At 35.7% G+C, this 13,930-nt stretch overlaps 2 protein-coding genes and 1 pseudogene across 6 annotated transcripts in view; 2 read left to right on the top strand and 1 right to left on the bottom strand.

Annotated features, from left to right (window-relative positions):
• Nucleotides 1–2,487: 2,487 nt before the first annotated feature.
• LOC311095321 (claudin-4-like) lies at nucleotides 2,488–3,117 on the top strand (annotated as a pseudogene). Its single transcript has one exon. The product of its transcript is annotated as a claudin-4-like (transcript).
• Nucleotides 3,118–5,434: 2,317 nt separating this feature from the next.
• LOC311095320 (claudin-4-like) lies at nucleotides 5,435–6,469 on the top strand. Its single transcript, XM_084133790.1, has one exon. It carries the CDS (start codon nucleotides 5,488–5,490, stop codon nucleotides 6,148–6,150), a length of 663 nt encoding a protein of 220 aa, XP_083989916.1. The 5' UTR covers nucleotides 5,435–5,487; the 3' UTR covers nucleotides 6,151–6,469.
• A 2,991-nt stretch (nucleotides 6,470–9,460) lies between these two features.
• The window catches only part of psd2 (pleckstrin and Sec7 domain containing 2), a 59,476-nt gene continuing 55,006 nt past the window's right edge, over nucleotides 9,461–13,930 (bottom strand). For all 4 annotated transcript variants that reach the window (XM_084133945.1, XM_084133948.1, XM_084133946.1 and 1 more), the window contains one exon: nucleotides 9,461–11,641. In XM_084133945.1, coding sequence (XP_083990071.1) covers nucleotides 11,435–11,641 — 207 coding nt within the window. In that variant the 3' untranslated portion in view covers nucleotides 9,461–11,434. The remainder of the gene's footprint in view (nucleotides 11,642–13,930) is intronic.

Consider the following 13,930-nt stretch of genomic DNA (forward strand, 5'->3'; position numbering starts at 1 on the left):
GGCATTTAATGGGATAGTTCACCCAAAAATGAAAGTTCTATCATTAATTACTCACCTTCATTTCATTCCAAACCTGTAAGACGTTCGTTCATCTTCGGAACACAAATGAAGATCTTTTTGATGAAATCTGAGAGTTTTCTGTCCCTCCATTGACAGCTGCACAACTGATACTTAAATGCTTCAAAAAGTTCATAGAGATCGTAAAACTAATCCATATGAATTAAGCGGTTTAGTCCAAATTTTCTGAACACGATTGCTTTATATGATGAGCAGATTGAATTTTGTTTTTATTCACATATAAACATTGATCAACTCACACATTAGTTGTGGTAAGCAGAAGCTCAAGCATGTTCACTTGACGTGCGAGAACCAATGAGGTTTATTCTCCTGTTACGCAGCACGTTTGAGCTTCTGCAAGAGGTTAGATTGAGCTTCTGTTTATGTTGGCTGATGAAAAGCCTATATTAAATCTGTTCATCATATAAAGCGATCGTGTCTTTTCAGAAAATTTTGACTAAATCGCTCAATTCATATGGATTAGTTTTACAATCTCTTTATGAACTTTTTGAAGCATTTAAGTGTCAGTTGTGCAGCTGTCAATGGAGGGACAGAAAACTCTCAGATTTCATTAAAAATATCTTCATTTGTGTTCCGAAGATGAACGAAAGTCTTACGAGTTTGGAACAACATGAGGCTGAGTAATTAATGACAGAATTTAAATTTTTAAATGAACTATCCCTTTAACCAAAATACCATTCAAAAACCCCACTGACCTTGGGACGATGGAACCGGAGATGCAAAAATGTGAACTTGTTTGTAAGTTTTAGGACCCATTCCTTCAGCACTCAAGTTTCAAGTTTCACTGGCATTTTAACCTGAAAAGTCAACATGAAATCAAAATGAACCCTATTTACTTTAATAACACTTACTCCTTGTCTTATTTTGGGTGATTCTTTAGTGCAGTAGTTCCTCTAAAACTATTTTCCTTTTCAACCAACATCACCAGGTGGAAATAAAATGGGTTATCTTTTCATGTTGACTTTAAGTAAGTTTAGTGATGTTTTTTTAAATTATTTTTTAACCAATGACAAGACACATGGCAGGATCACATGACAAACAGGGAATCACATGACAAGAACAAGAAACAAAACCCAAAACGTGACATACATATACATATATATTTACACTCTAAACAGAGATGCAAGGGGGTAAATATTTTCTCTCCTTCTCAAAACACTGAGTTTTGAATTATAAGTGAACAATTTATGTATAAGTGTTTTCACACATGATAATTGGGTGTAGGTAATTGGGAAATGATTGTACAATTTAAATCGCAGTGTTTCCCAAATTAAACAAAAGAGCTGTTAGTTTTTGAATGTGTGTCTAACGTAGAGAACTGTGTTTAGAGTTTTGCAAAAAGTTTGTTTTACAGTTGCAACCTGAGTGTAAAGCACGTGATGTGTTTGTAGTTTAGGAGACTTTTAGTGTCTAAGCAATTTAAAAAAAAACTGTATGACAAATAATTAATTGTATAAATGTCTGATTAAATATCAAAATATATACTGTATAAGTTTCAGCTTATAGAAGTGTTTTTACTGTAATGAAGTTCCAGAAGTTTTAAGAATGATATAATTTTGTCTGGAAATTAACAAAATGGAAAAATGGAAATGTTGAATAGCGTTTTGTAGCCGTTAAGCTATTGAATGTCTACACAGAAAACTGACTTTCAAAAATAAACCTACCCTGAGAAGTAAATGTAGTAAAGGTTATTGCAACTAACCCCAGTCTCCTGTAACCTGGAACAGATACAAAAAAAATCAAAAATATTGTTTCAACATATCCAAATAGTTATGGCATCCTTGGTGGGATATCCACACTCTAAAAAATGCTGGGTTGTTTCAAACCATGTTTGGGTCAAATACAGACAAACCCAACCATTTACATTTTTTGATAAAATTTTTAAACCCAACGGTTGGGTTTGTCCATATTTGACCCAAACATGGGTTGAAACCATAGGTTGAAACAACCCTGCATTTTTAGAGTGCAGTTATTATCATGTACATAAATCATTTAAAAAAGTTTTTCCCTGTTACAGTCATGGTTAGGTTTAGGGTTAGGGTAAGGGAATTTATGGTTAGCGTGCATTTTTGTATAATTTCTTGCAATTTTGTTTGTTGTATCATCTACCTATATCATAAAAATGGTGAAGAAAACATTAAATATTTCTAACCATAATCACCCATCTAAAGGCCATATCTTTTCACAGTAGCTTTTTATGTCAGTGCAAGGTCATTTTGAAAAGTTATTTTTTTAACTGACCTTGAAGGACCTCAAGTGTATGAGAAATCATAGGGGCTCTCCAGAAATCATCAACTCAGGACAACCAAACTCCGCCTTTTCACGCTTTTCCTATAAAGAGCAAACATGTCTGGTTTGCACACTTTTGGCTACTTTATCACTGTAAAGGCAGGCCTGCGACTTAAAAACATGGTCTCCCAAGGACTTCAGATTATGGGCATGGTCACAGCCATGCTGGGTTGGTTGGGGGTCATTATCGTGTGTGCTTTGCCCCAGTGGAGGGTGTCTGCATTTATTGGAGCCAACATTGTTACAGCACAGACCATCTGGGAGGGCATGTGGATGAACTGTGTAGTGCAGAGCACTGGACAAATGTAGTGTAAAATCTATGACTCCATGCTGGCACTCAGTTCTGACCTTCATGCCGGCCGGGCCATGATCATCATCTCCATTTTGACCGGACTCTTTGGAATCATCATTTCTATGGCTGGTGGGAAGTGCACCAACTGTATTGAGGACCCAGGGTCTAAAGCAAAGGTGTGCATCATTGCAGGGATTTTCTTCATGGTCTCTGGACTTCTTTGTCTGATCCCAGTTTCATGGTCAGCAACTACAATCATACAGGACTTCTATAATCCGTTGATGGTGGAGGCCCAGCGGAAAGAGTTGGGTGCAGCTCTGTATATCGGCTGGGGATCTGCTGGGTTGCTCTTACTGGGAGGAGGAATACTTTGTTGGAGCTGCCCGCCAAAGCAAGAACGCATCTACAACCCCAAGTTCTCCGCTGTGAGGTCCAGTTCAACAAGAGAATTTGTCTGAGATGCAGAACCCATATGACTGGCCTTAAAAAGCACTCTAGTAACTGCAGATCTAATTACTGTATGTCAACAATTCATCTGTAGAATTACTTTTATTTACATTTAATAATGTAACATTTTCTACCTCCCTATCAATGGATATCTTCTGAAAAGAGATCATTCTGTAAAATGATTTTCTTTTATATGTTGGTATTCCAGTAGCAGAAACAGTAGAGAAAAGCGCTAGAAACATCATGGCTTTGATCATCTGGGAATGTTTGAACTGCTAAAATGTATACTTTAAATGCATTCATGCATCTTAGCAAGTCCCTTTGGATAAAAGTGTTGGCCAAATGCTTAAATGTATGTATTACAGCTTTTATGGATGGGAATATACAAAATGCTTACAATAATACCTTTTGTATTGTTCTGTAATTTGTCTTGTGTATTACGTATTTTTGTCATAATGTACTAGCATCAATAACTAACATTGAATCCCAAGTCTTCAGACTGTGATGGTATTAATTAAGGCATATCTCACTAGTTCATACAAGTTTAAAAACTCTTGGGCAACAGCACACTTCCAATATACTTTCACAATGTTTTCTCTAAAAAATAAACCTGATGGCTAATTCTGAAGGCTAATCATCAAAACGTCAGAATATTTCTCTCTTGGCTCTGTGTAACTAGCATATGGATGTATGCACTGGCCTCTTTAATATACAATATTTTCATGTTTCACATTCGTTGGAGTGTCATTGCTCTTTGAAACAGTTGTAACTGCATAACTGCAAGGCTTGGAATCTTCTGTAAATACTAATGGGTCTAAAAGTATAGACACTCTGTTAAGATCCTTTAGAAGGCACTTAAAATAAGTCTTGTGCTATAACTTTGTAGCCCAAAATAAAGTGTAAACATTCCAAAAACTGGCGGTTACCTTGTCTGTAAAACACTGCTTTAGCTCAAGACACATTTTTTTAAAAAGTAGCTCATTTATGCTACTGAATGTAATACTGTAATAATATACAGTTTTTACAGCATTTCACCTCTTTCAAATATACATTTAATTGAAAATCTTGTGTTAAACACTATTTGTTCATTTGTAATTAATTTCCACTCATCTGAGAGAATCTTTGACTTATCTTTGACACAAGAGAGACAAGACTGAAATGGTTTTGAAAACATCTACTGTACCAAAAGCAGATCTGAATGCGTCTTCACGGAATGGCTGCATATTTTAAGAATCTTGCTTTGGAATCTTGTTCAGCAGGATTAAGACAGCTCTACAAGACTCCTCCCAAATGAGGATCTGTGTCAAACAGGCCATCACTTCCTGCTTGTTTCTCAGACACTCATGGACTACGACCAGACCAACAGCTGCTTTTGATTGTGACAACACCAAGGGAAGGACTGCTAAAGAAGTTTCTGGCCAGACTCTGTGCTTCATTGGTTTTGTTGGTATATGTATCTGTTATGGCATCCCATTGTGGCGTGTCACTTCGTACATTGGTGCTCAATAATGAGTCTGACCCAGGACTTGCAAGCGGCACGTGCGCTGATCATCATCGCAATAGTGATCGGCGCCATTGGAATGATACTGGCGTTTGTGGGTGGCCAGTGCAGTAGCTGTCTGAAAAAAGAGTCCTCCGAGGCTAAAGTTCTGATCCTGGGTTGCATCCTCTACATTGTAGCTGGAGTCGCCTGTCTTATACCAGTCTGCTGGTCTGCAGCTGCCACCATCTCAGATTTCCAGAATGTTCTCACAATCGCGACACAAAAGAGGGAGCTTGGGGCATGCATGTACATTGGCTGGGGCACCTCAGCGTGTCTTCTGTTTGGAGGGATCATTCTGTGTACTTCCTGTCCACGAGAGAAGATACCAGTTAGAAATGAGAAAATATGATTAAAATGCCCCTTTCATTTTTGGAAAAGCATTGATGTAATCGTATTGTGAATTCTACTTGGAAAGTACCAGGGATTCTGCCATGAAACAGAAAATAAATGCATATGGACAGTGTAGCATTGGTTTCATTTTTAACAGTAGTAAGAAAAGAAAGCTAACCAAAATATAATGTCAAAAAGCCTTTAATTCATCCGGCCATCAAAACACTTAGCTCTATTTTTACTTGGCTCATTTGTATTCGTGACATGGCCATTGTTCAGTTCCTTGCCGTTGCGCATCTCATCGAAACTAGCCACAGTATTAACATTCCCTTCTGAGGAATCTGGTCAGGCTTGAAAATTTACCTTAACCTGGTTTCAGGCCCATCCAACTCGGACTCCTCCCTTCATCTGAGAAAATCTTAAAACTCTGAAGGGAACAGAAGTCATTTCTCTGATAAAGAGAGGAGCGAACACTTTCAAGCCAACGAAACCGAGCAAACGAGAAAATATGGTGTGTATGTGTCGAAAGATCCTGGGCATGTCCCTAGGAATTATTGGTTTCATCGGAACTGTTGTGATTTGTGCCCTTCCTATGTGGAAGGTGACAGCATTCATTGGAGGCAATATTGTGCCTGAACAGAAAATCTGGGAAGGCTTGTGGATGAACTGTGTGACACAAAGCACAGGACAAATGCAGTGCAAAATCTACGACTCCCTCTATGTCTTACCTCAAGACTTGCAGGCTGCTCAGGTACTTGTGGTCATTGCCATCATTGTGTGCGTCTTTGGGATCATCCTGGGAACTGCTGGTGGAAAATGTACCAGCTTTGTCAAGAGTGAAAGCACAAAGGTGAAAGTGACTATTGCTAGTGGTGTAATGTTCATCGTCGCTGGAGTGCTGGTTCTGGTCCCCGTCTGTTGGTCAGCTAACACCTTCATCAGGGATTTCTACAACCCCTTGCTCACAGATGCCCAAATAAGGGAGATGGGAGCTTCTCTCTATATTGGATGGGGTGCAGCTGCACTGCTGATCCTGGGAGGAGTTATACTGTGTAGCTCCTGCCCACCTAAGGAGGAGGAGGACAACTACGACGTCAAGTACTCTCAGCTACAGTCCGTTGCCACCAGCAAAGCCTACACTGTAAAAAAAATCCTGTACAAATTACAGTAACTTACTGGCAGCTGTTTTGCCAGTAACTTACTGTAAATTAAACTTACAGTAAAAATACTGTATTCATATTCACAGTACCATTTAACTTGCAGTACCATTTAACTTGCATAAACTTGATTTATTTACAGTATAGTATATTTTTTACTGTAAAACACAATAATGTTATGGTCTTTTCTCCAGTAATATATTTTAATACAAAATAATTATATTACTTTACACTGTGAAATTTACTGTAATTTGTTGTCCACTTTTACTATTTATTGTAAAACTGTACAAATTAATGTATTTCAACAGGTCTCAGTAGTAAAAACTAGTAAATAACTATAAAAAGAAACAAAGACAACTGTTTAACTTTTTTTATTATTATTCAATTGTAATACATGAAATAACATTTTAATATTCTTGCAGATTTCCAAAAACCTGCAGTAACATTTATACATAAAAGTTTCATATTACAGTTTTTCTCGATTGCTTAAACACTATAACCAGGCTTTTGAACTAAAATTTCAAAACCATAATGCCATTTATCAAAAAGCACACCCATTTCCCTAAACTATAAAAACTATTCCCTGTTTTGACACATGAGTCAGATTTACTGCAAAACTCTACACACAAATCCCTTCATTTCTCATTGCCTAGACCACGTTGTCATTTAGAAAGCACTAGCATTAAATATTGTTCACTCAAGTCAGCACAGCTTCAGCTCAGTTAGCACACAATTAGTGGAAACTAAGAAACACTAAGAGTAAATATTTATCACACATCAATCAGATCCTTCAATAGATAGATAAAAGGGCCCAAATCAGTTTATTGAGTTTTGGAACAATGGATCCAGAAAGACATGAAGGAAGAGATCGAGGAGGGATAAGAAGGAGGATGGTATGGTATGACTATGAGGGAGGCTCGGCTACGAGTAAGGCCAAATTTGAGTCGCTTCACCGTCGCCTCAAGAACCTTCAGGGAGGTGTGGTGGCAAACAAAATTCATTCAATGAATTTGAGACAAACATTTCCAATAGTCTTTGATGAGGTTTATTTTCTTGCAAGAAAAGGCCAGCAGTCGTACAGTCACACAGAGTGACACAGAGCGTGACAGTGAAGGGAGGGCATCCTTTCTCCTTTATAGTCTTGACTCCCAGAATGTTATCTTTCTAGGCCAGTGATGGTATTTCAACCATATGTGGAACGTTCTTAGACTTGTTCATCATATTTTATCCTTGAGTGGAGGCCCTCCTGTCACGTACCAACATTCTTTACCATTCCAATACAATTCCATATTAGAACTAGATAAAAAAAAGTTTGTTGGCAAACTTTAAGTTGGCTTGAAAAAGCCTAGCCAGAAAGTTTGAAGGCAATACAGTCCATCAGACAGATAGATAGATTGGTTAGAAAGAAAGAAAGATTAGTTTGAAAGAAAGAAAAAAGAAAAAAAGATTGGGTAGAAAGAAAGAAAGAAAGATTAGTTTGAAAGAAAGAAAAAAGAAAAAAAGATTGGGTAGAAAGAAAGAAAGAAAGATTAGTTTGAAAGAAAGAAAAAAGAAAAAAAGATTGGGTAGAAAGAAAGAAAGAAAGATTAGTAAGAAAGAAAGAAAGAGAAAACAAAACAAAGATTATATAGAAAGAAAGAAAGAAAGAAAGAAAGAAAGAAAGAAAGAAAGAAAGAAAGAAAGAGAAAGAAAGGAAAGAAAGTAAAAAGAAAGAAAGATTAGTTCGAAAAAAGAACGAAAAAAGAATAGTTAGAAAGAAAGATAGATAGGTAAGAAAGAAAAGAAAGAAAGAAAGATTAGGCAGAAAGAAAGAAAGAAAGAAAGAAAGAAAGAAAGAAAGAAAGAAAGAAAGAAAGAAAGAAAGAAAGAAAGAAAGAAAGAAAGATTGATAGATTAGTCAGAAAGAAAGAAAAGTTAGAAAGAATAAAAATGCAAGTCTACACCCAGAAATTTCTGAAATTGCATTCTTTAAGATCATCTTCATATATGAACAAATATATATGAATATATATTAAAAACCTTTTTCAAGACATGCAAAAGTTTTTAAAAAAAATCATGAATGGGGTATTACTGATGTATTTTATGTAGTAGAATAAAACATAAAAATATGTATATTGTGTAAACCACAGAGCTTATTTGAGGCATTTAAAGGGATAGTTCACCCAAAAATGAAAGTTCTATCATTAATTATACTCACCTTTATTTCGTTCCAAACCTGTAAGACGTTCGTTCATCTTCGGAACACAAATGAATTTGTGTTTTGAGAGTTTTCTGTCCCTCCATTGACAGCTGCACAACTGATACTTAAATTCTTCAAAAAGTTCATAGAGATCGTAAAACTAATCCATATGAATTGAGAGGTTTAGTCCAAATTCTCTGAAGAAACACGATTGCTTTATATGATGAGCAGATTGAATTTTGTTTTTATTCACATATAAACATTGATCAACTCACACATTAGTTGTGGTAAGCAGAAGCTCAAGCATGTTCACTTGACGTGCGAGAACCAATGAGGTTTATTCTCCTGTTACGCAGCACGTTTGAGCTTCTGCAATAGGTTCGATTGATGTTGGCTGATGAATGTTTATATGTGAATAAAAGTCTAAATTCAATCTGTTCAAGCGATCGTGTCTTTTCAGAAAATTTTGACTAAACCGCTCAATTCATATGGATTAGTTTTACGATCTCTATGAACTTTTTGAAGCATTTAAGTGTCAGTTGTGCAGCTGTCAGTGGAGGGACAGAAAGCTCTCAGATTTAGGCAAAAATATCTTCATTTGTGTTCCGAAGATGAACGAAAGTCTTACAGGTTTGGAACGAAATGAAGGTGAGTAATTAATGATAGAACTTTCATTTTTGGGTGAACTATCCCTTTAACCAAAATACCATTAAAAAACCCCATTGACTTTGGACGATGGAACTGGGGGTGCAAAAATGTGAACTTTAGGACCCATTCCTTCAGCACTCTAAGTTTCACTGGCATTTTAACCTGAAAAATCAACATGAAATCAAAATGAACCCTATTTACTTAAATAACACTTACTCCTTGTCTTATTTTGGGTGATTCTTTAGTGCAGTAGTTCCTCTAAAACTATTTTCCTTTTCGACCAACAGCACCAAGTGGAAATAAAATGGGTTAACTTTTCATGTTGACTTGAAGAGTTTTTTGCCGTAGACTTGGTTGATAGTAATATGTAATAGAATTTGCCAAGAAAATTATCATGACTTTGGATTAGAATAAAGACATTAGATATGAGATGAAATATTGTTTTCACTGTTGTTTTATAAGAAATGATTAATGAAACACTCCTACTAACCTGTGTGGCAGAAATAATTCTTTAAATGACATGAAACACACAGATTCCTTCCACGCAGGCGGAGATGGTGAAATAATCATCACAATCTTTTATTACAACAGCGTTGAGTTCTACCCTAAACGGGAAAATCATGTTAGCACAACAGCCAAAGCGAAAAGTAGGCTATAGAGGTCCTTTTACGAAAGCCATTACTAAGAATGTATAAAATTGCAGCTCTTACGTCATTCCAACATCCATAAAGCATAAAAGAGCCAAAAGCTCATTCTCTCACTTTCAATGTCCTCATGCTTTACAACAGGACTATAAAAATCTACTTGCACTTGATCAAAGTTTTGTACCGTTGAGTTTCAGAGTCCTATTTGATGGCTCATGAACAACTATCTTCTTCAAAAGTGACACTTTTCCAGGGTTGAGACGTTTGGGTTGACTACAGTGATTCGGAGGAAGAGGCCGGGAGGTTCGTGGTGTGTTGTTTGCAGTCCTGCTGCTCAATAATCAGTCCAGGTTGAATTTTCTGCAGGCACATAGAGACACATAGAGGCTTTGTGGTCCGTTGAATAGAGAAAATGAGGGTGGCGCTTTCAGTCCGAAAAGTTTTTCCTCTTCTTCACTCTTTTGCATACTCAGACTCAACTTTCCTCGCTTGTGCGCATATAATTACATTGTCCCATACCCTGTTCCGTGTTAAGACACTGCATTTTTCAACATCCATTATATCCATGGATCCATTATCAACCATCAGCTCCTCAGTTAAAAGAGTTAAAAAAAACAATGGTGCGGGTTAAACTAATCCGTTTTCCCGTAGTCCGCTATATTGGCTCCGAAAGGAGAATTCATAAATATAACATAATAAATAATTACAAGGGGGTAGTTGTATAACACTACAGACAGCCCACATGAATCTTTACATGCACCTCGGCGTGCGGCAAAGCCCTTAAACTGGCTACTTCATGAGGCCGATACTGTGAACGTCTCACGAGTACATCAAATGCTACATCTAAACCAGACCATTACCGCACACAGCCTTGGGATATACACATTGTGATGTCATAAAGAGTGTCAAACACTGCTAAGTGATGTCATGAATTATTTAAAGGTGAAGTGTGTCATTTCTGCGCCACTTTTCAAACAGATGTTCAGAACACTCCCAGTCAAACTGATGCTATTGGTTGAACTATTTTCAGGCTTGTCAAACTTATTTTGGGGAAATATTTCCTTCAGTCAATATTTCCGACTTTAACATTGGAAAAAATGACACACTTTACATTTAAATTCTCAAACCATCACATTGCTCCTTTGGGATGTCTTTTTTGTCTTTATAACATGGTTCTTAAAAGGACAGTTCACCCAAAAATGAAACTCTCACCTTCATGTCATTCCAAATGTGTATGACATTCTTTCTTCTGCGTAACACAAAAGATGATATATTGAAAATGTCTCAGATATGTTGAAAATAAATGGGGTCTGATGTTGTCTGGACCCCAACATTCTTCAAAACATCTTGGCACAAAAGAAAGAAAATCATACAGGTTTGGAACAATGGGGGTGAGTGAACTGTCCCTTTAATCTAAAGGAAATCTAAATAAACTTCTAAATGACTTCACAACATGGCTGCATGTCACAGTTCATCAGTTCATCTTCCAAAACGCATTTGTGATGCCGCAGTTCACTTTCTCTTGACATTATATGCAGTGTTGTCGTTTCTTCCCACTTATACAGTCTTGGTCTCCTCATTTTTTGTATTTGGCAAATAATAATGTTCATAGCATTATTAACTATGTTTATTGTTGTAGTAATAATACTAATAATACATATAATGGTCATAATAAATTTACTGTACATTGAAATGATAAGGATATTATAATGCTACGTTTGTATTTCTCTCCGTTCACGAAACGAGTCCGTCTCACGTATCTGAACCCACTGCAGTCGGGGTCAGACGTGAGTGTGTCGCATGAGTTCAGGGGTCAGAAAAGGCTCTTCAGCTATTGTGCTCTGGGGCGTTTTTATGAGCGGCCCGTCCGTTGACCCCCTGACCTTGGCTGATTGAGGGGCTGGACTGAGTTTTGCGCAGGTAACCTTCTTTCCCCTCCCCGCTGAACAGACTAGCTTCAATCTTATCCAAGTCGTCACTTCCCACGTTGAACTTGGCCTGCAGGAGGCTGACGTACGTCTCATAGCGACATTTCTGTAGACACAGAAAAAAAATAAGATTAAATTAGCTTTCAATTCAAATTATTGGTTTTGGCTGGCAAAACAAATATGCACTGAGTAGTTCCGTGGTATACGCAAAAATGTTATATATATACAGTACCAGTCAAAAGTTTGGAAACACTACTATTTTTAATGTTTTTGAAAGAAGTCTCTTATGCTCATCAAGCCTGCAGTTAAAAAAAAACAAAACAAAAAAAAAACAGTAATATTATGAAATATTATTACAATTTAAAATAATGGTTCTCTTTTTTAATATACTTTAAAATGTAATTTATTTTTGTGATGCAAAGCTGAATTTTCATTAGCAAGTACTCCAGTCTTTGGTGTCTTATGATCCTTCAGAAATCATTCTAATATGCTGATTTATGATCAATGTTGGAAACAGTTGTGCTGCTTAATATTTTTTTTATAACCTGAGATACTTTTTTCAGGATGAATAAAAAGAACTGTATTTATTTAGAATAGAAATCTTTTGTAACAATATACACTACCGTTCAAAAGTTTGGGAACAATAACTATTTTTTTTTTAAGAAATTAGTACTTTAATTCAACAAGGATGCGTTAAATTGATAAAGGGTGATGGTAACGATTTATATTGTTAGAAATGTTTTTATTTTGAATAAATGCTGTTTTTATGAATAAATGCTGTTAACGTTTTACTCATCAATGAATCCTGAAAAAAGTTTTCCAAAAAAATATATTAAACAGCACAACTGTTTCCATCATTGATAATAACTGAGTATCAAATCATCATATTAGAATGATTTCTGAAGGATCATAAGACACCAAAGACTGGAGTACTTGCTGATGAAAATTCAGCTTTGCATCACAAAAATAAATTACATTTTAAAGTATATTAAAAAAGAGAACCATTATTTTAAATTGTAATAATATTTCATAATATTACTGTTTTTTTTAGTTTTTTGTTTTTTTAACTGCAGGCTTGATGAGCATAAGAGACTTCTTTCAAAAACATTAAAAATAGTACTGTTTCCAAACTTTTGACTGGTACTGTATATATATATGCAGGGTAAAAATCAAATGTGGCGGGTAATGCCGTCAAATCACTAGCCAATTTGGCGCGATATTATGTTTACTCGCTTTGCTGGGGAAGTTTGTGTGAGCAAAATTAGGGAAAAATCTGATACTGTGCAGATTTAGCGCAAATACTGAACTCGTGAGACATCATGATATATTAAATACAGTGTATTGTACAGAATCTGCTCATATCTGGCTTACTTGAACACACACGTCACTAGGCAACAAATAACGGCACGCTTGTTCATTTGCATTGAATCAATAGTGGAGATTAAAAAGCGTTTGGTTAACAGAAAACACATTGTTATTTTCCAATATCCTACATTTTTTTGATGTTCTTTGTACTGTATTGATCTGTCCACCTAAAACAAATTTTGGTGAAAATTATGAGGATGAAAGAGGAAGGGAGGAGATGCTGGATGACAGGATTTTTTTTTAATAAGAGATGAATGTATGAAATCCAAAATTTTATTATATATATAGATATATGTGTGTGTGATGTGTGTTTTTTTTTTTTTTAACCAAATTGGCCGGTGAGTGAAAAAGTTAATTTCAAACCCTGTATATATGTCATTTAGATCAGCAGTTCTCAACTGAATTTGCTTCATGACCCAGATTACGAGACCCAATATAGGTTTTTATGCACAAAGGTGAACAAAAATGTCCTTGAAATCAAACAATGTAATTTTTAATATTCGTACAGCAGTGGCCAAAAGTGATGTCTGGCCGAGGAAAATTGGCATCTTCACCCTTTATTCAAATTTAATTAAAATATATTAAAGATCTTATAAGCATATTGCATATTTATAACAATGAAACATGCCAAATTGTGCGGCCAGGCTGTCATACAAACAAATTATGAACAAAGACAGAAACAATAAAATATTAAGTTTGTTATTATATTATGCTTTTTCCTGTAAGCTTTTTGTTTTTCTATGCATTTTTTATTTATTTTTTGCATAGTACAATAAAACTTATAGCTGTAGTTATCCTTTTTTTTCAGACAAATATCTTAACCAAGTTTAGTGTTTTGTTCTTACCACATATTTAAAAAATATATAACATATTTTCCTCATATTTTGATGGTTTAATCAAATTTGTAAGGTCATTAAAAACAAATATATCTCCTCCGGACATTACTTTTGGCCACTACTGTATATTTATTCATGATAATTTATGATTTTTACAGTTTGTTTAGTTTCTAAATGCCAATAATTGAAATGCA

Source organism: Abramis brama (genome assembly GCF_963993115.1).
Source record: "Abramis brama genome assembly, chromosome: 13".
Classification (NCBI taxonomy): Eukaryota; Metazoa; Chordata; class Actinopteri; order Cypriniformes; family Leuciscidae; genus Abramis; species Abramis brama.

What these genes read in the sequence shown, in the direction of transcription:
- LOC311095320 (XM_084133790.1), top strand. Translation starts at nt 5,488, where the DNA reads ATGGTGTGTATGTGTCGAAAGATCCTGGGCATGTCCCTAGGAATTATT.